Source organism: Muscardinus avellanarius (assembly GCF_963383645.1).
Source record: "Muscardinus avellanarius genome assembly, chromosome: 4".
NCBI classification, from domain to species: Eukaryota; Metazoa; Chordata; class Mammalia; order Rodentia; family Gliridae; genus Muscardinus; species Muscardinus avellanarius.
Window position 1 is genome coordinate 4,615,662 of NC_137789.1, and position 22,004 is coordinate 4,637,665.

The 22,004-nt window shown below is 47.0% G+C and overlaps 1 protein-coding gene across 1 annotated transcript in view; it reads left to right on the top strand.

Annotated features, from left to right (window-relative positions):
- The window catches only part of COL22A1 (collagen type XXII alpha 1 chain), a gene marked incomplete at both ends in the record, with an annotated part of 240,887 nt that overhangs the window by 16,874 nt on the left and 202,009 nt on the right, over positions 1-22,004 (top strand). The window contains 2 exons of the mRNA XM_080694710.1: positions 6,987-7,061; positions 14,652-14,763. Coding sequence (XP_080550836.1) covers positions 6,987-7,061; positions 14,652-14,763 — 187 coding nt within the window. The remainder of the gene's footprint in view (positions 1-6,986; positions 7,062-14,651; positions 14,764-22,004) is intronic.

Here is a 22,004-nt window from a genome sequence, read left to right on the forward strand (position 1 = left end):
GAGCCGCTGACCACAGAGCATGGCGGGTGGTACAGTACAGAGAAAGGCAGCACTTAAAATCCTAATGAAAACCATAGCTGGGACTTGTAACGAATGCTTTGCTGGATATCCGCAGAGGAGGGAGGGTAAGAAAAACAAGAAGGAAGGGTTCTTTTTAGTCTGGGTGGGGTGGTCGGAGGCAGTCCTAGGACACAGCCAGGAAAGAGGTAGAAGAACTATTTTATATAAAGGGACTGGACGGGCCTCACTTGGCCTCAAGAGGTGGGGCCCTGGGGCTTGTGGAGTGAATATGGAGTAGAGCGGGGGCACAGACAGCTGCTGTAGGGTTTGTGGCCTGGGGAGAATTCAGGGCTTCACTCCAAGTTGGACAGCAAGCCCGGGCAGGCTTTGTCTCGGTGCACTTTGATCTTCGTAGTGAAGGGCAGGAAGTGTTCAGTAGCTGAGCCTCCTCTGGAGCGCTGAGGGTGTTTCATAATGAGACTGCAGTCCCCTTTGCACCTTCAGTGGAGTTTAAGCAAGGGAGGGGGTACCATGTTCATGCTTTAAGTTCACCTTGCTGAGGGGGGAACATGGATCATCTTGAGGGGATGTGCACCAGGAGAGTAGCATGGAAGTGGGTGAAGAGCTGGTTGCTTAGGGACTGTGAGTAGAAGCTGGATGCGAGAGTCCGCCATCCGGCGATGCTCTCCTGAGGAAAGAGAGGCCAGAAGCCACAAGCAGCTTCCTTGTGGTCAGCAGAAGGAGGTGGAATGGAGACAAAGGAGCTGAAGGTGGAGCCCAGGGCTGGTGCCTCTTCCCTCTCAGGTGTCAGGGGACAGGTGTCACAGAACCTCGGCTGCAGGTGAGGGCACTCATGGCCACGGAGAGGCAGAGAGGACGGTGGATGAGCCTACAGCATGCCTGGCTCCCACTCCATGGGCCAAACCTCTGCGTGCCAAGGTGTGTAGATCCAGGTAGGGTGCCCCAGAGAGGAAGAGAGAACAGAGAGGCACACCTGCCTCCAGGGACAGCCCACGGTAAGCCACACTGGCTACATTCCCTGTGCAGTGGGCAGCTGGTGCCCATTCCCAAAACCTCCCTTTCTAGCCCTTGGGAAAGGGCCCTGGATAAAATGTCCCTCTCTGCTTACTGACCTGAGACCTGATGACAGGTGGCCTCTCTTGCTGTTTCTCCACAGTTGTTAGGGGCCTGATGGAGTGGAGGGCCAAGCCAGCCCTGCCCTCTCCTGGGAGGGCTCTGGGACTTCTGTCCCTGCAGGCTGCTAGTCACAGGGGCTGATTTGGGGGCCATGACTCTGGGTTTGGACACAGATATGTCTGACGCCAGGCCATATGCTAATGGGAGAATGTGGCTAAGACTTGAAAACATAAATACCTTCCTATCTTGTTTGTCCATCTTCCCTGAGAACCACAGACTGCAGGAAGAGACAGGGACGCCCAGGGGCATTCAGGGTGATGCTGCCAGCACTGTTTTCTGCAGACTCAGGAGGGTGAAGTTTCATCCACAGACACAGAGAGACTGAGGGTCAATGCTGGGCATGGCCAGGGCCTGGGCCCCAGTGATCCGGACTCTCCTGACTCCCTGTTGTCAGGGAATTAATGTCCAGGGGAAGTGCCTTTATCAGTTGTCCCCTCCCATCTTGGCCTGGATCTTAACCTTCCCTGAGCTGTTCCTCTTCCACCAGAGGGGGGGATTTAGGGACAGGCTCATGAACCAGGAAGTGTCCTGAGAAGGGAGGGACACTGCTCACAGGGGAATGTCTGTCTGGGAGAAAGTGTGTCTTCCTGCCTTTTCCAAAAAGGGCTCCCTCCGGAGTCCTTATCAGAGAGTGATGGAGGACCACCATTCAGTGTTCCTAAAACCCAAGGCCAGGGCAGGATAGCTTAGTTGCGACATGGCCACTGTCCCTGCATCTCACATGCTGTCCCGCTGTCTCCTCACCCAGCTCCAATCTGGCCGCTGCCCATCGCTCAGGCTACCAGTGACCTAGTGACCTGTGCGATGCCAAACCCTGTGTCTGCTGCGTCTTCTCAGTCACATGATTCCATGGGCTGCTCCCTGCAGGAGCCACTGCCCCCCACCTTGGGGACCCTCACGCTTGCAGCCCCTGTGCCTCTCCGGCCTTTCTTCTTCTGCCCCCTTGTCTGGTCAGTCCCTAACCAGGCCCTTTCAGTGCTGGTGGCCTGGGGATGTCTAAAGACCACTTCTCATCCCTTCTCTATCTCTGAACAGCCTTCACACTCCCAACATCCTAAACATTGTTGGACCTACGCCCCCACAACTTCCACAGCCAGTCCCCAGCCAGGACCCTGGACTTGAAATCTGGACAGCAGGCTTAGTGGTCTCTGATTTTCTGAACACTAAGGGTCATCTCAAATGTAAAGTGAAGTGCCTACCAGGGTCTGGGTAGATAGGCCCTGTCTTCCAGAGGCTCGGGGTAGCTCATCCCTCCCTCATACACTCTACATCCAATCTGCTTCCAAACCTGCTCAGTCAGCCTCCATGGTAGGTCTGCTGCCTCTCATCTCTGCTCGTCACATGGGCACAAGACCCTGGCCACTGGTGAGGGGTCTTCTCACTGGTCTCCGCTTCCCCCTCTGTCACCATCAGAGCCCTTAAGCACCCATCCCCTGGGCTTTTGTCCTCTGTCTCATTGTGGCCTTGCTCTTTGCTGACCTCCTCCAGCAATGGCGTCTACCTTTCTCTCCCCTCTAGCTCTTGCCTGGACCTCTAGTGAGTCACTCTGTTTCCTCCTGCCTGTACCTGCTTGCTGCCACCTAAGATTCAAATCCTCACCCTCAGCCACCTGTGCCCATCCCTGACCTTCATCCATCTGCCGCCCATACCTGCCCCTCTGCCACCACCATCCAGCCCTGTCCCTCTGTCACCTGCTGCCCACCACCATCATACAGCCCTGCTCAGTGCTTTCTGCTCATTATAATCACACACTTCTTGAGAACATCATTGACTGATCAAATCAATTCCTATCTTCCCCACTGGAGGTCACTCTGATGATTGAAAGCTTGCCATTTTCCCATTATTTTATGGACAGGGTCAATTCAGTAGCAGATACATGGTCAGCATTCATTACGTGTGGCGTGCAGGAAAGGTTTGGAGTGGGACAGCTTAAAATCTCTCGGGTACGAAGGGCTAAGAGTCACTGCCTTCCTGGCCAGAAGAGCAAAGAAAGCATCTCAGGGCTGGTGGAACCAGAGGCCCAGGGCTCTGCTGCCCACCAACCTCCCTCTGCACCTGCTCCTCCCAGGGCACGATCCTCATAGTCTTCGGTGACACCTACTAGTGCTGGGCCAGGGCCATTCCTGAGGAGGCCCTGGGACACCAGGGTCATGATGGTGGATTGGCGCTCTCAGCCGTCGGCTATCAGCAGCAAGTTGCTCTTCGGTTGCCTGGAATCCTGGCCCCGACCCTGCCTTGGGTTGCAGGGCTCTCCATGCTGGCCACTGTCTACCTTTCCCCTAGCTCTGTTCCTGCCCCTGAAGCTGCAGAATGTGCCTCTCCTCCACCCCCAGGATGAACCACGCCATGCTACTTCAGTGGCAATTCTTTCAGCATCTGTAAATAACATGCCTATCCTGTAAATCTGTGGCGAGGCCCCAGGTGAATGTGTTCATGTAGTGTACATGTTCACAGCAGTGTCCGAAGCACAGGGAGCAGTCTGTCTGCATTGTCTGCTGGTCCTAGGGATGACTTCATCCCCCTCATAGAGCAGTTACGAACCCAGAAACAATCCACATAGCATGCCCAGTAAACTCTAGGATTGTAATCCTTATTAACACCATCCCTGGGGCCCTTGTGCCTGACTCAGTATCTGCCGCCTTTCTGAGATGGAGCTGTGTGGACGACTCCTTGGCTGCCCTTTGGCAGCAGAGGAAGAGGTCTGCGTGTCTTTTGACATTTGATTCATAATTTCCCTCCTTCACCTCTTCCCCTGCCCACTTGGAGTGTCGCCTGTCTTTCCGTGGTCAGCTGTACTCGGCAGCAGCTACGTAGAGATGACAGATGAGTGGTGATGGCTTCCTGGCTGATCCCCCGAGGGCTGGCAGGCCTACTTTCCTGGTCTCTGCTGGTCCTGCTGATCTCCGCTGAGATCCTACCATTTCCATGCCCAAAGTCCACATTCAGGTAGTCATGTATTCAAATACAGAGAGTACTCTACCTATCCTAAGAGTGTCTTAACTTTCCTCAGGCATCAGTTTTTACATCTGTATTAAGAGAGCAAAATCAACCTGGCAGGATGGTTGTTGGAGGTGAAGTCTCAGGCCAGGTGACGGGCACACAGGGGCACTCAGCAACTCCCTGTATTCTCTTTCCAATTGCAACGCCTTTTGGCTGAGAGAGCCAGCAGGTGGCTAGGCTGTGTGCACTGCAGACAGATGTAATACCAACCTCAGAAACTTAGTGAGCCTCTCTTGCAACTTAGACCCCTTTGTAATACCAGTCTCAGAAACTTAGTGCAAGGATCCCCCCTTGCAACTTACACCCCTTTGCCAAATAAAAAGACAAAATAGGGCTGGGATTAAAGCTCCGAGATACAATGACCCTGAGTTCAAGTGCCAGTACCACACAACTACAGTGGCTTGATTAAGTATATATTTGTATATCTTTTGCTTTTACCCAGACTTGGGGTTGCCAGTTTTGGGTTCCCTCCTTCCTTAAGTCTCCTGAATATTCCTTTAGACTTTATGCCTCCCATTTGAAGGAGGATAAGGTAAAAGTAAAGGTTCCAACCCCATCTACCTGCTTGCCCTTTCTGCTTCCGTCAATCTTTTCCTTGCTGTGACCATGATATCTGACCAGCAGAACTTAGAGGAGGGGAGGTTAGCTTGAGCTCACAGTCTTAGAGATTTCAAAAGTCCATGGCAGAAACCTTGCTGTCAGCAGTGTAGCAGGGAAAAGCTGCTTCCAGCTGCCATTTATATGCCCCTAAAATGAGGTCAGCGCTTGGAGCACATCTGGAGTTCAGTACATATCTCAGTTTGACCAAATGAGTAAATGTGGAAATAAACAGATTAACTGGCATGTGGCTCTTTTGGCCAGAGGACATTCATCGGAGGGTGGCTGAGAGTGGTTCAGGATGCTAGGCCTACCTCCCCGATAAGCAAGTGAGCTGAGAGCCCTGGCAGTGCTGGGAAGACTGGCCAAGGGGGTATTTTGAGAGCTGTTTGTCCTGACTTAACCAAGCTATAAATTGCTCCTTGAGCCCTTAAATGTAGGAAGCTTAGTGATGGTCTTGTAAGGAAATTTGGGGTTGTTTCAGAAATGACTCCTTAAAGCATTGTGGGAAGTCCTACCTTCTTTGAAAAGACTCTCCATCTTTGCTGTTTATGATTTTCAGATTTGTCTAGATCTGGGAGCAAGGTCTTCCCCTGGAGGCATCTGCAGCTGTGACCCAGTGATGCAGCCTCCTCTGAGACCTAGCCATCAGCCCCCATAAATTTGCTCATCATCTAGGATGGAACCTTCTGCATCAACTCCTTTTCACATTTTAAAGTCACTTAAGTGCCGTGCACTTCCCAGCCTGTTTCCCTGGCAGGATTCCAAGGTGAAAGTAATTGATCGTCACCCTGCAGCTGCTGCTGTCCTGGGTGGAGCTGTCTAAATATTTCTTGGTGCCTGTGTGCTCTCAGATTTAGTCCTAGACAGACAGCTCAGTCAGTGCTATTTCCAAAATAACTACTTCCATGAGACTTGTCAGACCTGGTGGTGCCTGTCAGGATACACATTAAAAATACCTCCACCCAAATCAGGGAAGACCTTATTTGTCCCTGATAGCTAATGGGTTAACAGAGATGCAAAGGTCCTATACTGAAACACCCCTGGCCCCAAACAGGGGCAGCAAGCATTGCACAGAACTGAAGGGTGGTAAAACTTCCCAGTAATGTGTAGCTAGTATAATAACCTGTGATGGCCAAGTTGCTTCCAGGACTGGGTCTACACGAGGTCAGCGAGCTGCCTTCGGTGCTAAATTTAAGAGGAAGCCTCCTTACCCCAGTCCCCAGGTGCCAATGAACTTGTTCTTGCCTAGTCCCCTAAACAACCCTGCCACAGGTGTGCCTTTGAGGGTCGCCCTTGACAGGATGTCGACACTGGGGCAGACGAGGAGACCGCTCCAAGCCACTGGCTGGTCAGTCCCAGAACCAACACCAGGACCCAGCACAGTGAAGTTCAGAGCTGGTGCTCATTCTGAGTTGCAGAGGGACAGAGTTCATTTTCTTTTCATCTTTATCTTAAAGCGACAATTTGTGAGGATGAGGCCTGTATGCAATATGGTACAATAGTGTTCTGTGTAACTTGGCTCCGTTGCTTCTATGTAATGAGAGGTTTTGCTGCTTCGGAATTTGAATTTTTCTGGAATTGTAACTGAAGCTCCATAATGTGACTTAAGGGATACCTTTATGGTCTGCCCTCACCTCACCATACAAAATTCCCATTTCATTGACCCTCCTTTGACTTGGAATCATCATGTATGTGTGAGTCTTCATAAATGGGGCTCCCTTGGCCTGCACCGGTGCTTATTCTTTTGTCTATCTGAGTCTTACTATTTCTTTAAGTGGACCCTTTCCAGGAGAGAGCTCCTTGGCCTCTGGTCCAGGTTAGGAGGTACACTTGGGCCCTGCACCCGCCCCACCCCCCAGCAACCTTCCACGTGTTTATCAGCTATTATACTGTGCTGCTAATATTAGTTTTTGTGTTCTGCTATCTGCAATGGGAAAGGCTGAGTTCAGTGGAAATGGGGTGATCTCCTGGTATGGAGCATGATATTTGCAGTTAGTGCTTAGCAAGGACACAAGTACAGGAAAGAATTGATGAAGCTGAGCTGCTGCCGCCGGCTGCCTCTGCATCTGCGTGGACACCGAGCCCCTCCTGTGCTGTGGGTGGGCTGGCATCCCTTTGCTGTCTGACTTCCCTGGGTGGCCATGGGCCATGCTTTCTCACTGGTCTCTGTTTTTTCTTGCTTTTTGCAGACGTGCTCTGCCCCAGCGTTCGAGTAGAAGGAGAACGCTTTAAGCACACCAATGGAGCCAGCAAGGAAATCACAGGTAAGCGAGGCCTTGCAGTCACACACACTTGCCTTGCTGTGCTGCTCACTGGACCTGCGAGTGGCTCTCACCCATGAAGGAGTGGCCCTTCTGAACTTCTCTTCATTCTAGCTTTTCAGCAAGTCCCGATGGAATGTTTGAGCTATGTTGGTGTCGACCGTCCATCCAAAAGCGACAAACGTGTTCCATTTTCCGTTTGGCAGGCTGTGCACATCTTATAGGACTCACTAAATAATGCATTGGAATGCGTGCATTTGTAAAGCAGCTGGTACACGAGCCAGCAAAGAATGGGCAGACTGAGCAAGAGGATGGATAAATAAATGCGTGTCCTGGTAGGGGAGGGCCAACCAGGGCTGTCCCATCTGAGTGAATCAATTGCAAAAGAATGAAGAGACACCTGACCGTAGAACCCCCAGAGAGGAGAAGAGCCACAGATGCTTGTCAGAGGCCGCGTCTGTATAGGAGAGAAGGGCAGGGCAGCATGTGGGCATGGCCAGTCTGTGGCTCCATCATCCTGAAGGTGTTGAATATTGATTAGTCTTCTCCATGGCTGGACATCCTGCTGAGCACTTTACAGGTATAAACTCAGGATAACTACTACCCCCATACCCAGCATACCAGCCCTACTCATTTCTCTGATGCCTGCTTGGTCCAGGAACTCTTTCCTCCATTCTCTCAGGGCCAATTCTAGCCATGTGCTTATCTCCCACCCTGCACAAAAAGTCACAGGAAGTCAAATACAGGTGCTGGCCAGGTGTGCTAGTGCCCTGCCTGCATCCCAGGGACCCCGGCATGGCAGTGTGCTCCTGTGGACTTCAGGATGTCAGTATCTACATCTGTGAGCCTGAGGGGCTTTTCTAGAATGGCAGACGGTACACACAGCAACAGAACGTGCTGGAGATTTAGTACTGCCAGAAGCCCCTGGCCAATGACTTGGTACAGGAACCTCCTATGTCCACTTGGTGGGATTATTCTCAGGTCCATTTTGGGCTCCATTCCCAGGGTTTCCCAGCAGGAACCAGGTACAGTCACCCATGGAATAACTGCCTTCCTGCCATACTTTATGGGCTACCCTCCTTTCCTGCCTCTGACCCTAATACCCCATCAAGTACATCCCAGGAAATGCCTAGCACTTTTGGAAGAACCCAGAGCAAGGTGGAATGGATAGATAACTCTCATGCACAGGGCATGCCATTGGTACTTAGGGAAGACAGATCACTGTCACAGCTTCTTCGTCTAATTCATGAGATAAAGGTGACTTGCATCTCTTGACTTTTTTAGCTCAGTTACCTTGAAATGCCTGTACTTGTAGCTGCTATTTGGCCCACAGTGCAAAACTGCAGGGCAAATTTACTTAGATGTTCCTGCTTTCTGCCTTGGTAATCCCCCCAGAAGCTCTTGGGTCATCTCTTGTCCATTCCCTCCAGCATATATGTGTCTGCCCAGCTCTGCCCTCAGTATCTCTCTTTGAAGTCCCTCTTCAAAGCAAATTCTTTCCTTCCTACATTATCTACACTTGGCTCTGTGAGTCACCATCCTTCAGAGGAGCATCCTGAAGCAATTCACTATTTACATTTTGTCTGTAGAAGGGCATAATTATGACCTTGATGACATAATTATGGGAATAGTAGCGATTGCAGTCACAATTAGTACCGAGCACTTACTGTATACCTATGTATTTTCTCATTTAACATTCATAGCATAGGAGACGCACAGTGTACGTTTTGTAGGTAGAAAAACAGGTTCAGAGAGATGAAGTAACTTGCCTGAGTTTGCAGGCAGAGTCAGGATTCACATCCAGTCCATCATCCAGGAAAGTGCACACTTGCATATTTTGTTACCAAGAGAGACCGATCTTGACATTAGGACTGTTCAATTTTTATACCAAGGCAGCTGGTTCAATGAAGTGAATAAATGAAATATACCTTTGTCTTAAATATTGGGCAAACTGGCCCTGGTTACCAAAAGCTCGTCTACTCACCCATCTTAAGGAGCGAAAAATAGGCTGTGGGACAGAGGAGAATAGCTGGATAGGTTCAGAATTCTTCCTCGTGGACTGACTGTCCCAGACAGGCACCCGGAGAGAGAACACAGAACTTTGGCTGTTGTTACATCTATTGGGTAGGTGGCAGAGCTAACGCAAACAAAAGCTGCTCTCTCATTCTGCTGCCGTATAAACCCAGCCTGCCTTGTCTCTCATCTGGAACGATGCGGCTTCCTGGGAGCAGTGTGGCACTCTCCCACACCACTGCCCTCATCTCTCTCCTTCCTCAAGAGCCAAAGTTCTAAAACTCAGATTTCTTGGCACTTAGAATCCAGCCTCTGCTCCTTCACCCATTCTTAAAGGCTCTGAGTCTTCTGCGCAAAGATGCTTATGACTCCCAGAGATGTAGTACTTTCCCTGACTGTTGGCATTTCTATGCTTAGCATGCCCGTTTCTACCTGAGACCCACAGTGAGCTCCTGCCCATCCCCCAGGACCCAACAGTCATGTTCAAAAAATAATTTTAGGTCCCCACAAGGACATTCATTGCTGTTTTAGCATCTTGTTCTATCCTGAGAGTTCCAATGAGAAGGTGTCATGATTACCTGCTTCCCTGTCCATGCTCCAGCAAGAATACACGATGTTTGAGAGCAGGACCTGCCCTTACCTGGGCATGCCCCTAAGAGCATAGAGCCACACAAAGAAGAAGCTCAGTGTATGTGTGTTGGATGAGTGGATGGATATATGAATGCAAGGAGTGATGGAAGAAGACTGGGTAAATGGGAGGCAAGATGAAATGACAGGTTTAGAAAAGATGGAGGGAAGAGAGAGCAGATGAGGGAAGAAAGGAGAAGACAGAGGGAGGAGGAAAAGGAAGACAAGTGAACACATGCATCTGCCTGTGTTGTCTACAACTCAGAAGCATTCTTGCCATTCTCTCGATAAAAGAGCAGCAAGAATTTTTTGTGCATGTATGCCTCTACCACCTTGTGCTCCATTAAGATATGTGACTACAACACACCCATAAAAAAAGAGTGACTGATTCTTTTCTGGGAAGAATCAGGAAGTGTATGTGTATACATGTGCATGCACATGTGTTTGTGTGTACATGGACATGTGTGTCTGCATGCATGTGCACACGGAAATGCATATGAATATGCAAAACTATGAACACATATTTTATCCTCTGGCCTGTAAGGTACAGTCCGTTGAAGAGTGCTTGGTGGTTGAGTTGCCGTGAGACCCTCTGTTAGGATTGATTCCTGCTGCGTTTATCCACAGCCAGCAGAGTCCTGAGCTCACCTGTCCTCTCTGCAGAGGTGCCCAGGAGCGAAGTGGAGAGCCAGGTGGGCAGCCTTTAGCAGCTGCAGCAGCTGCTCTGTGTTCTTATGACCACAAAGAGAACCTGATCTATTGTCTACTTCAGTAATCACCAGCCCTGAAAAAGCGTTTCTGCCATGCTGAGGTTGAAGCGGGAGTCCCAGAGACAGGAAACCTCAGACCTGGCAATGCAAATGCAACCTACACAGTCTGAATAGCTTTTGTATTGGAGGAAAATGCAATTCCCCAAAGCCTCACCGCTAGGCATGCTCTTAAGTGACCCTGGCTAGTTCTAGGGCTTTTCTGGGCTGGAGCAGGGAGGACAAGACAGGAGTAGAGAAGGGAAATCCAGACAAATGTCTTAGATGGCCCGGCTGCTTGCCACCTAATGGGTCAAGCTCCTGACCTCTCCGAGCCTCAGTTACTCCAGCCACTTAACAAGGTTTTGGCAAACATCTGTGAAGCTCTGTCTCAGTTCCTATAATCATTCTGCAAATTCTTAGCCACTAAAAATGTCCTATGGCTTCCCAGGGAATTAACTCCTCAGTTCAGTGCTTACAACATTGAGCTCAATGCAGGTCTTAAATTTGGCCACAGGGATTCTGGAATTCTTTCTCTTCCCTTCTGAGCCAGATAATCAAGTCATGGTCACTGCACCTCCAAGTCATGGTCACTGCACCTCCTTAAAAGCTCTACAGTTCAAACATATCCTCCATCCCTCCTCTGTCCCTCCTCTGGGTGCATGTTACCAAGCCTGCTCCTTTCTGCTCTTCCTGCCCCTCTTCTCTCCAGAATGACCTTGTAAAGCAGAGACAGGATTGTGTTTCTCCCCTGCTTCAAAGCCCTGTAGGGGTCCTCATCACCTCTAGGGTAAAAAAGTCCAAACTCTCCCGCTAGCCCACAGAGCCAGCCTGCCCTGGCCATCTCATTCCCAGCAGAGATTTCCCCCAGCTGGAGCTTCTGACAGCCCAAAGTAGTCATTCAATTCAATTAATTATTGAATTTGAGCAGCCAGATGGGCATTTGATAAGATGAAGGTTTGGCCAATTTCATCCTTTTCTCCTTCCCTCTTTCCACAAAGGGTGCCTTGCCCAAGAACAACCAAAGCACCAGAATTTAAATAATTTTAATTGATATGGTGTGTGTGTGTGTGTGTGTGTGTGTGTGTGTGTGTGTGTGTGTGTGTTTTACTGGGGATTGAGCCCAGTGGGATTCTAACTCCAAGCTATACCCCCAGCCCTTATTTTATTTAATTTTTTTTTTGAAGCAGGGTCTCCGTAGGTTGCTAAAACTCTCCCTAAGCTGCTGAGACTAGTCTCAAACCTGCCATCTTTCTGTCTCAGCTTCCCAAGGACTGGGATGACAGGCATGCACCACCATGCCTGGCTTAATTTCACATATTCACGGGATGTAGCGTGTTAGTTCCATACATGTATAGAGCCTATAATGATCAGGGCATTCTGCTTTGCCATCAAACCTCATTTCTTTGTGCCAGGGACATTCAGAATTCTCCTAGCTGTTTTGAAGTCTACATCAATTATTGCCAGCCCTCATCTGCCCCTGCTCCAGCTGAGTCTCCAGCAGTGGGGCGGAGCCCCTGGTAATTTTTGCCTTGAGCAATTGCCTCTTTATCTCAGGACGCCTGGCATCTCAGTCCAATTACCTCAGGAGCATTTTTCATTTTCCTTCCCAGCCCTTACTTATTTGTGGTAATTCATCTTTTCTCTGGGTGCCCTTTGCTGCCACCTACTTAAGTGCTCCTTGTTTAAAGGTTTGTCCTGTTTCAGTCTTTGTTTTTATTCACTGAAACCAATAAAAGCAGAGTCAGAAAGTAGAGTATATTTGCTTTGTTAAACCATTTTTTCCCTGAATTCCCCCACATGTAATTGTTACGGGGAAAAGTAGACCACCACCAAGGTAGCACTTTTTAGGGACAATTGACAAGGCCATGAAGCAGAGGAGCAGGGCTTCTGGCTCCGACTTCTCACAGGGTCAGGCAAGAAGAGGCCTGGCAGCCTCCTAGAGCTGGGCCTTTCTCCTCCTCCCAGTGCCCTGCAGGAGGCAGCCCCTGGAGCCACAGGGACACTTCCACACCCTGACCGGGCTGGGCTGGCTTTGCGGCCCAGGAGGACCCAGGCCCAAAGCCTGTTCATGCCTATCCACTCCTCCGGATCAAAATCTGAGCCCTGTGCCTGTCATCTCTTGGTGTCAGTCAATAAATAGGACCCAGAACCAGGACCCTCCAGGCTCTTCCTGGTCGTCCCTGGCAGCTGCTGTTCCTCAGCTGGGAAGCTTCTAGGCACAAGAGCCAGGGTACATGGTGGCCTTGGGGCTTGTCACAAGCCACCTCTTCATGGGGCCCAGTCAACTCCATGAGCTGCTCCTCCCTGACTTCTTGGGATCACAGAGCTGTGGGCCACGAGTGATGGGTCTCTCTGGACTCTTTCCTGCTGGGGGAGGTGGCTGCACTTTGCTGTGGTGTTCTTTGGAAGTCTGGTCCTGTATAGCCAGGCTGACGGTGTTAGGGTTCTGGGGGGAGTGGCAGGGCTACTGCTGGGCACAAGGCCCCTAGTGTTGGGAGATTCTGCAGAGGACATAAGTCCAGAGGCTGCTCCTAGGGCCCCAGGAAGAAATGGCAATGATACCTGGGCAATTATGGGATGCTGGCTTCCCATGGCACTTTATAATGTCATCACACTCTCCTCACAGCCCTGCAGGGAAGTATTCCCTCCATATATTTTCAGTTAAGGAAATGGGCTTGGCAAAATGATATAATGTCCTTGGCCACCCAGCTCACAGTCTGTGGGTGCCGCATGCCTTGGGCCTATTCACCACTGGCGATGCCTGCTGAGCATTGCCACCTGCCTGGAGCTCCCAGCTACTCCTCCCTCCCAGTGTGCCCACTGCACCGCGGGAACCCTTCCTGCATGAAATAGACACACAGTTACGGCAGTTAGAAATACAACCCAGATCAGTCTGACTGCGGTGCTCAAAACTCACCATAAATGCTAAAACCTCTCCCTTCCTGACCATTTTTACATAGAGCAAGTTCCCAAATTTAGGTGCCGAATGGATAATTGATCTGATGGATGAAATCCAGTGATCAAAGAGGCTTTCATCATTAGAATGTGAACTCTGTAAGTTCATTTCCTGTCTTCTCAGGTGGCATCTTAGAATATTGAAGGAAGCGAGGGACTCTCCCCAAGTCCAGGGGTCAGGTGCCATCAATGCTGGGAGCTCTGTTAGTCTTGGGGATAACGAGCAGGTGCATCCTGGTGCCTGCCCTCAGCTGGCCTTCCTTTACCATGATGAGAGCTTCTCCAGTCCCCGAGGCTCACATTCAAGTCAGCATGCTTTCCTGCTATCCACCTCCAGAATGGTATTGTCTTCAGACGCCTCTAGGAACCAGGTCTGCAGAACCCATCAGCCCTCCTGTCTGGTCCAGACAACTGTGTAACAGTATCCCCCTGCAAGGAAATGGAGCTGAGGATGTGCTGGTGGCCATGGTGAGAAACCCCAGCAACAGACCTGCCCTGTGAGTTTCCTTTGATCTGCTGAGCAGGGCATATCCAGGGTTTCATCTAGTTGGCACAATGCCCTATCCATCAGGTATCATTGCCTCATTAAGAAATTTGCTGACCCCTTGCAAATATGAGAAACGATTAAACCCTTTCCTATCACCAAGCCCAGGGCCTTTCCTTTCCTTTACATGGACAGTGACTTTCAGGTCTTCTCCAGGGGAAAGCAAACCAATCCAAGCAGAAACACCTTCCATTAATGCAACATCACAAGGACATTTTTCTTTGTTCTGATGTTTCTATAAGCCATGAAGTTTAAAAGCTGTCAAACTATAATCCAAGCAAAACCCAAATGAAGGGCAACCCTGAGGGTACAGGAAAAAAAAGCCCTTGGCTGGGATTTGCTGGGGACCCAGCTATGAAACGGGCTTCTGGACAGGCAGGTCCCCACAGGGTGGGGTTGGGGGCAGGACCCAGGGCACTTTCCATTCATTCGTGTTTGAGCCCATCCAGGACTTCCTGGGCTTCATGTTCTGGTGAGAAAGCCGGTACCTGCATCCTCTGTGCCTCTTTCCTGGGATTGAAGTCCCATGTGTCTCATGACCTCTGATTGTTTTTCCCTTGACATGTATTTGTGCAGGTCACCTGCACCTCTGTCCTCCTGGGACAGCATGGGCAGGCGGCCTTTGCAGAGCTGACAAGCTTTGCCTTCATCTGCCAATTTTTTTCTCTCCCCAGGAACTCACTCCCTGTTCTTCTCTTTGCACAGGGTTTGACCTGATGGACTTGTTCAGTGTGAAGGAAATCTTGGGGAAGAGAGAGAATGGAGTGCAGAGTTCCTATGTGCGGATGGGCTCCTTCCCCGTGGTGCAGAGGACCGAGTGAGTGGTCACTTCTCCTTCTAGACCCAGCCCGTTGTCACAGGAAGGGTGGGAAAGGACTCGCTAGCCACAGAAGCACACTTGGCATTATACTGTCCTGGGGTGGGCGTTTTTCAGTCTTGCCTGGGGAGGTCCTGTTTGACCAAACTGTGTATTATTATTGACTTTAATGGTTCTCTGGTCCGACACGCACCTCTCCTTATACATTTGGCGCTAATCATTCATTAATACTTGTGTTTTCCTATCAGTTTGTTAAATAACACACACTCGTGGTTAGTGTGTGTAGCGCCCCCTATGGACCCGGCGCCACATTACACCACAGGCATAGATAGCACCTGCTAGAAGCAAATAATGGTTTGGCCATTAAAGACCAGTTTTACATTGACTGGGGGCCTGCCCCCTCATACTATCCAACGCCTGTGTGTCTCAGTGTTTCCCACCCCAGATGAATGTTCCTGTCTTGTTAAGAGGATGTGCTTTAAACACTTGTCTTCTATCTGACACCCTTGGGTTTCCAGACAAGGGCCGAAAATATTGCTGTTTTTCTCACTGCAGACAGGTCATTAGAAAGCAAAACTAATGCAGCGTCATGCCACCTGTCCTCCATCTTGGAGTTCCCTGATTGCTTTCAGGTGTTCTAAACTAAGGGGCCACGTGAGCTGGCCACGGGCCTCTGTAGTCTCCGGGCTGTCCCTCTCCCTCCCTTACTCACCCCTGTGTCTGAGCTCTGCGATGCTGACAAGTAGTATCTCCCCCCGACCCCCGGCGCCATGCCTTTGTGGATGTCTCTGTCCTCTTTACCCTGGAAGTCTGGCTCTGCTCCTTTTTGGGATTATGGCTCCACTGTATGCTCCCTAAGCCTCTGGAGAAACCAGGCCTTTCCGCTATCTGCTCTTTTCAAAACCTGTTTTTCTGGACAAAACCTGAAAACCCTTAATCTTACTAATCGCTTGTGCAGTTGGTCTTCAGGGAAGGTCCCTGAGCATCTCTGCTGCAGTCCCGGGAGGGAAGCAAGTTTGCTCAGACTGGGGACCAGTGGATCTGCGCCCCATGATCCACTGTGAGTGAGTGTCGTCGGGTCCTGACTGGCTAAGGGGCCTGGGGCACCAGGCCACCAAGTTGGTATGCCTGCTGTCCTTTAGCCCAGGGAGTGTCCTCTGCATGCTGGCCACGTACCAGGCATCCTGTCTCCTCATCCTTGGGTCACAGTGCCTTCGACCCAGGAGAGCAGTTTTAGAGAAAGGAAATGAGGGTGGCACTTCTTCTCCTGGGGCCTCCCCTGCTTCTCAACTAGCGACTCCCTGGCACTGAGCATCGCTCCACAGCAGGCTCAGGGACCCTGGGCCATGCTGCCTTTAGTCACCTGATCCCAGACCCCCTTGGTATGCACAAGGGCGAGAGGACTCCAGGCCCTCGTTCTCACTGCCTTCCCCTGAGGCAGCTCACCTGACACACACTACTTATCAACAGTGAGTTCACATGTAAAGGAAATGCAATTGAGAAAGAACAAAATGAAGGAGAGAAGGCAAAAGCTGCCCCAAAATGGCAGAAAGACCTCCCGGTGGACCCTTCCCACCTGCTGGCCATGGCTGGTTCTCCAGAGATACTTGGACCAAACAGTGAAAAGCTTTAGACGTCACTGTATGGAGGATTGGACCCAGCTTCTGGGTAATGGGTTTGGGCCCAAGTTGTGCTGAGGGTTGTCCTAAGAAGATATTTCTACATAGTTTCCTATTTGTTTTAATGGCAAAACTCTGGGCACAGAATCAAACCCACAAATCTTTGGTATTTCAAGAAACAAGTTTATCTTTAATCTGTAGTGCTTTGAAATTTGCAAACACGTACTTATGCACATAAAATTTAATTTGCCAGTTGGTTTTATTCATAATGTAAAGTGATGTTTTTTTAAATATTATGTTTCTTCGCCTGGTTAACATGTGATAGGATTATTACACATCTTATCTGGTTTATTTCTCACTACAACAAACTGGGGTGAACAAGGTTGGCGTGCTCTCATTTATCTGGTGCAGCATTTGAGACTTGAAACACGGCAGTAACTTATTTAAGATATCACTGCTGGTGGGAAGCAGAAGTTGCCCTCTGCTCTATTAGCTTAACATCTGCTACATTCTTTATGGAAAGCATCTGATTAGGCCATTTTCTGTTTTTAGTTGGTCTGTATTATTTTGTTCCGGGTCTGGAGATGGAACCCAGGGACATTTGACCTCCGAGCTACACCACCTGCCCTATTTTTTTATTCTTTATTTTGAAACAGGGTCTCACTAAGTTGCAGAGGGCTTCACTAAGTAGCTGAGGCTGTCCGTAAACCGCGATCCCCTGGTCTCAGCCTCCCGAATGCTGGGATTACAAGCGTGCGCCACCATGCCCGGCTTAGTTGTTCTCTATTAATAGGCCTCCTTAGTGACTTTTTCTTTGGTTGTGTGTGTGTACATATATATGTATGTATATATTTATATATACACACATCTGTTTATGTATGTACACATGCATATGCATATATTTACACAGTCTTTTTCTCAGGATATGCACACACACTCATGAACTTATTTTTTTTTTTTTTTTTTTTTTTTTTTTTTTTTTGTGATAATGAACATCCTTGTCTTGTTTCTGTTTTTAGAGGGAGTCCTCACAGTTTTTACCCATTTACTATAATGTTTGCTGTGAGCCTATTGTAGATTGCCTTTATGATGTTGAGGTATTTTCCTTCTAATCTAATCTGCAGTGCTTTCACATAAATGGATGTTGGATTTTTTTTCAAATGCCTTTTCAGTGTCTCTTGAAATGATAATATAATTTTTCTGTGGTTTTGTTTATGTGATGAATTAGATGGACTGGTTTTTGTATGTTGAATCAGCCTTGCATCCTTGGGATGAAGAATTATCTCTTCTATAAAGGTTTTATTTTTAATTTTTATTTTTTTTTTTATTTTATTTTATTTTTTTAACAATTTTTTATTGAACATAAATAGTATACATTTACACTATATTTGATGCCCTCTCCCCCCGCCCCCATTTTCTCCCCCCCCCCACCAATGGTTGGCCAGGTTAACCATGTCTTATTCATAATTTTACACATGTTCAGGTGAAGATGCTCCTTAATCAAGATCGGCCTTTCTCCTCTCCTATCTTTCCATTAAAACTTAGCTAGTATTTCCCCTCTAATATCTGGGGTCCTACTGGTATCCTTTGTGTTTTCTAGTTTGGGCATATTAGAGGAAACATGTGTATCTTCTCCTTCTGTGCTTGGCTGATCTCACTTAACATGATGCTTTCCAGGGCTTTCCATCTTCTTGCAAATGATAAAATTTTGTTCTTCTTTATGGCTGAATAGAATTCCATTGTGTGTATTTCCCACAGTTTTGCTATCCATTCATCTGTTGATGGTGATCTGGGTTGGATCCATATTTTGGCTATTACAAATTGTGCTGCTATGAACATAGGTATGCATATGTTGCTGTATTTCTCTGAATTCAACCCTTTTGGAAAGATACCCAGGAGTGGTATAGCTGGATCATATGGTGGATCTATTCCCACCTTTCTTAGGAATCTCCACACAGATCTCCATAGTGGCTGAACTAGTTTGCACTCCCACCAACAGTGTAAAAGAGTTCCTCTTTCCCCACATCCTCGCCAGCATTTGTTGTTGTTTGATTTCTTTATGCTTGCTACTCTCACTGGGGTTAGATGGAATCTCAGTGTAGTTTTGATTTGCATCTCCCTGATGGCCAGTGATGAAGAACATCTTTTCATGTATCTATTAGCCCTTTGTATCTCTTCTTTTGTGAAGTGTCTATTTAGTTCATTTGCCCATTTCTTGATTGGGTTGTTTGTTTTGTTGGTGTAGAGCCTTTTGAGCTCTTTGTATACTCTGGATATTAGCCCCCTATCAGAATGGTGGCTGGTAAAGATCCTTTCCCATTCTGTAGGCTTCCTCTTTAGGTTATTGATAGTTTCCTTTGATGAGAAGAAACTTTTTAGTTTAATGTTATCCCACTTGTTTATTCTTGCTTTAATTTCCTGAGCTTTGGAGGTTTTGTTGAGAAAGTTACTGCCTGTGCCAATATGTTGTAGTGTTGAACCTATGTTCTCCTCTACTAACTTCACCGTCTCAGGTCTAATTTCTAAGTCTTTGATCCATCTTGAGTTGATTCCTGTGTTAGGTGAGATATAGGGGTTTAGCTTCATCTTTTTACAAATGGCTAGCCAGTTCTCCCAGCACCACTTGTTGAAAAGGCTGTCTTTTCTCCAGCATATGTGTTTGACCCCTTTGTCAAAGATTAATTGACTAAAGATGTGTGGGTTTGTTTCTGTATCTTCTATTCTAATCCACTGGTCAGTATATCTGTTTTTGTGCCAGTACCATGCTGTTTTTACTACTATTGCTCTATAGTATAGTTTGAAGTCTGGGATTGTAATGCCTCCTGCGTGTTTCTTGTTATTGAGAATTGCTTTGGCTATTCTAGGTCTTTTCTTTCTCCATATGAAGTTCATGATTGATTTTTCTAGGTCTCTGAAGAATGTCACTGGTATTTTAATGGGAATTGCATTGAACCTATAGATCAGTTTTGGCAGAATGGCCATTTTGATGATATTTATTCTGCCTATCCATGAGCACGGGAGATCTTTCCATCTTCCAAGGTCTTCTTCTATTTCTTTTTTTAATGTTTTATAGTTTTTGTTGTAGAGGTCTTTTACATCTTGGGTTAGGTTTATTCCTAGGTATTTTATTGGTTTTGAGGTTATAGTGAATGGAATTGTTGTTTTTGTTTCCTTCATTGTGGATTCGTTGTTGGCATAAAGAAAGGCCACTGATTTCTTTAGGTTGATTTTGTAACCTGCGACTTTGCCGAATTTGTCGATCAGCTCCAGAAGTCTTTTGGTTGAGTTCTTTGGGTCTTCCAGGTAAAGGATCATGTCATCTGCGAATAAGGATAATTTCACTTCCTCTCTTCCTATGTGGATTCCTTTGATTTCCTTCTCTTGTCTGATTGCTGCAGCAAGAGTCTCAAGGACTATATTGAAAAGGAGAGGTGAAAGTGGGCATCCTTGTCTTGTTCCTGACTGTAGCGGAAATTCTTGCAGTTTTTCCCCATTCAATATAATGTTGGCTTTGGGTTTGCAGTATATTGCCTTGATGATGTTGAAGTACTTTCCTTCTATCCCAATTTTTTGCAGTGTTTTTAACATAAATGGGTGTTGGATTTTGTCGAATGCTTTTTCAGCATCTATTGCTATGATGATGTGGTTTTTGTTCTTGGTTCTATTTATGTGGTGAATAACATGTATTGATTTGCGTATGTTGAACCAGCCTTGTTTTTCTGGGATGAAACCGACTTGGTCGTGATGAATTATTCTCTTGATATAGTTTTGAATGCGTATAGCTAGTATTTTGTTTAGAATTTTTGCATCTATGTTCATTAAGGATATTGGTCTGTAGTTTTCCTTTCTTGAGGTATCTTTATTTGGTTTGGGGATTAATGTGATACTGGCCTCATAGAAGGAATTTGGAAGAGTTCCATCTCTTTCAATTTCCCGGAACGTGTTATGAAGTATTGGTATTAGTTGTTCACTGAAGGTTTTGTAGAATTCAGCTGGGAACCCATCTGGGCCTGGGCTTTTCTTTGGTGGAAGAATTTTTATTGCCGTTTCTATTTCTTTGGTTGTTATTGGTTGGTTTAGGCTTGCTATGTCCTCTTGGTTGAGTGTAGGAAGGTTAACTGTGTTTAGAAATCTGTCAATTTCATCCAGGTTTTCAAATCTATTGGAGTATAAATTTTTAAAGTAGTTTCTGATAATGTTTTGAATTTCTTCACTATCAGTGGTGATATCTCCTTTTTCATTTCTAATTTTGGTAATTTGAGTTGATTCTCTTTTTCTTTTGGTTAGGTTGGCCAGGGGTTTATCAATTCTATTAATCTTTTCAAAGAACCAACTTTTTGTTTTATTGATTCTTTGAATTGTTTTTTTGTTCTCTATTTCATTTATTTCTGCTCTAATTTTGATGATTTCTCGTCTTCTGCTGGCTTTGGGAATGGATTGTTGCAGAATTTCTAGATCCTTGAGTTGTTTCATTAGGTTCTTTACTTGGTGGTTCTCCATCCTTTTTATGTGGGCACTCAATGCGATAAACTTTCCTCTTAGTACTGCCTTCATGGTGTCCCATAGGTTTTGGTGGGTTGTGTCTCTGTTTTCGTTTGTTTCCATAAATTTCTTTATTTCTTCCCTAATTTCTGCTCTTACCCATTCGTCATTTAGTAGTGTATCATTCATTCTCCATGAATTTGAATACTTTCTTTCGAGTTTCCTGTTGTTGATTTCTACTTTTATTCCATTGTGGTCTGAAAAGATGCATGGGATTATATTACATTTTTTGAATTTGCTGGTATTTTCTTTGTGTCCCAGGATGTGATCTATTTTGGAGAAGGTTCCATGGGCTGCTGAGAAGAAAGTGTATTCTGTAGTTCCTGGTTGAAATACTCTGAAAACGTCTATTAGGTCCATTTGGTTTATGGTTTCCTTTAGTTCTAGAGCATCTTTACTCATCTTTTGCCTCGAAGATCGATCCAGTGGTGTGAGAGGCGTATTAAAGTCTCCCAGAATTATTGTATTTGGGTCTACTTGGGATCTTATGTCCAGAAGGGTTTGTTTTACGAATGTGGTTGCACCCACATTTGGGGCATAAATATTTACTATCATTATATCTTCTTGGTGTATTGTTCCTTTTAATAAAAGGAAGTGCCCTGATTTGTCTCTTTTGATGTGTTTTATTTTAAAGTCTGTTTTGTTGGATATCAGGGTTGCTACCCCTGCTCTTTTTCGGTCACTGGTGGCATGGTATATCTTTTTCCATCCTTTCACCTTCAACCTGTGAATGTCTTTGGCTGTGAGGTGAGTTTCTTGCAGACAGCATATGTTTGGATTATGTTTCCTAATCCACATTGCCAGTCTATGTCTTTTGATTGGTGAGTTAAGTCCTTTGACATTAAGTGATATTATTGAAATATGCTTTTTGTTTTCTGCCATTTTGTGTTCTGTCTACTCTTGGGTGTTGTGATCTTTCTTCTTTACTTAAATGGCCCACTTATTAACTTCCTCGCTTCTCTGATTCTGGAGTCTGCTTCTTTTTTCTTCCTTATGATTTATTTCTTTAAGAATTTTCTCTAGTGTTGGCTTTGAATTCATGAATTTTTTGAGATTCTGTTTATCCTGAAAGACTTTGAC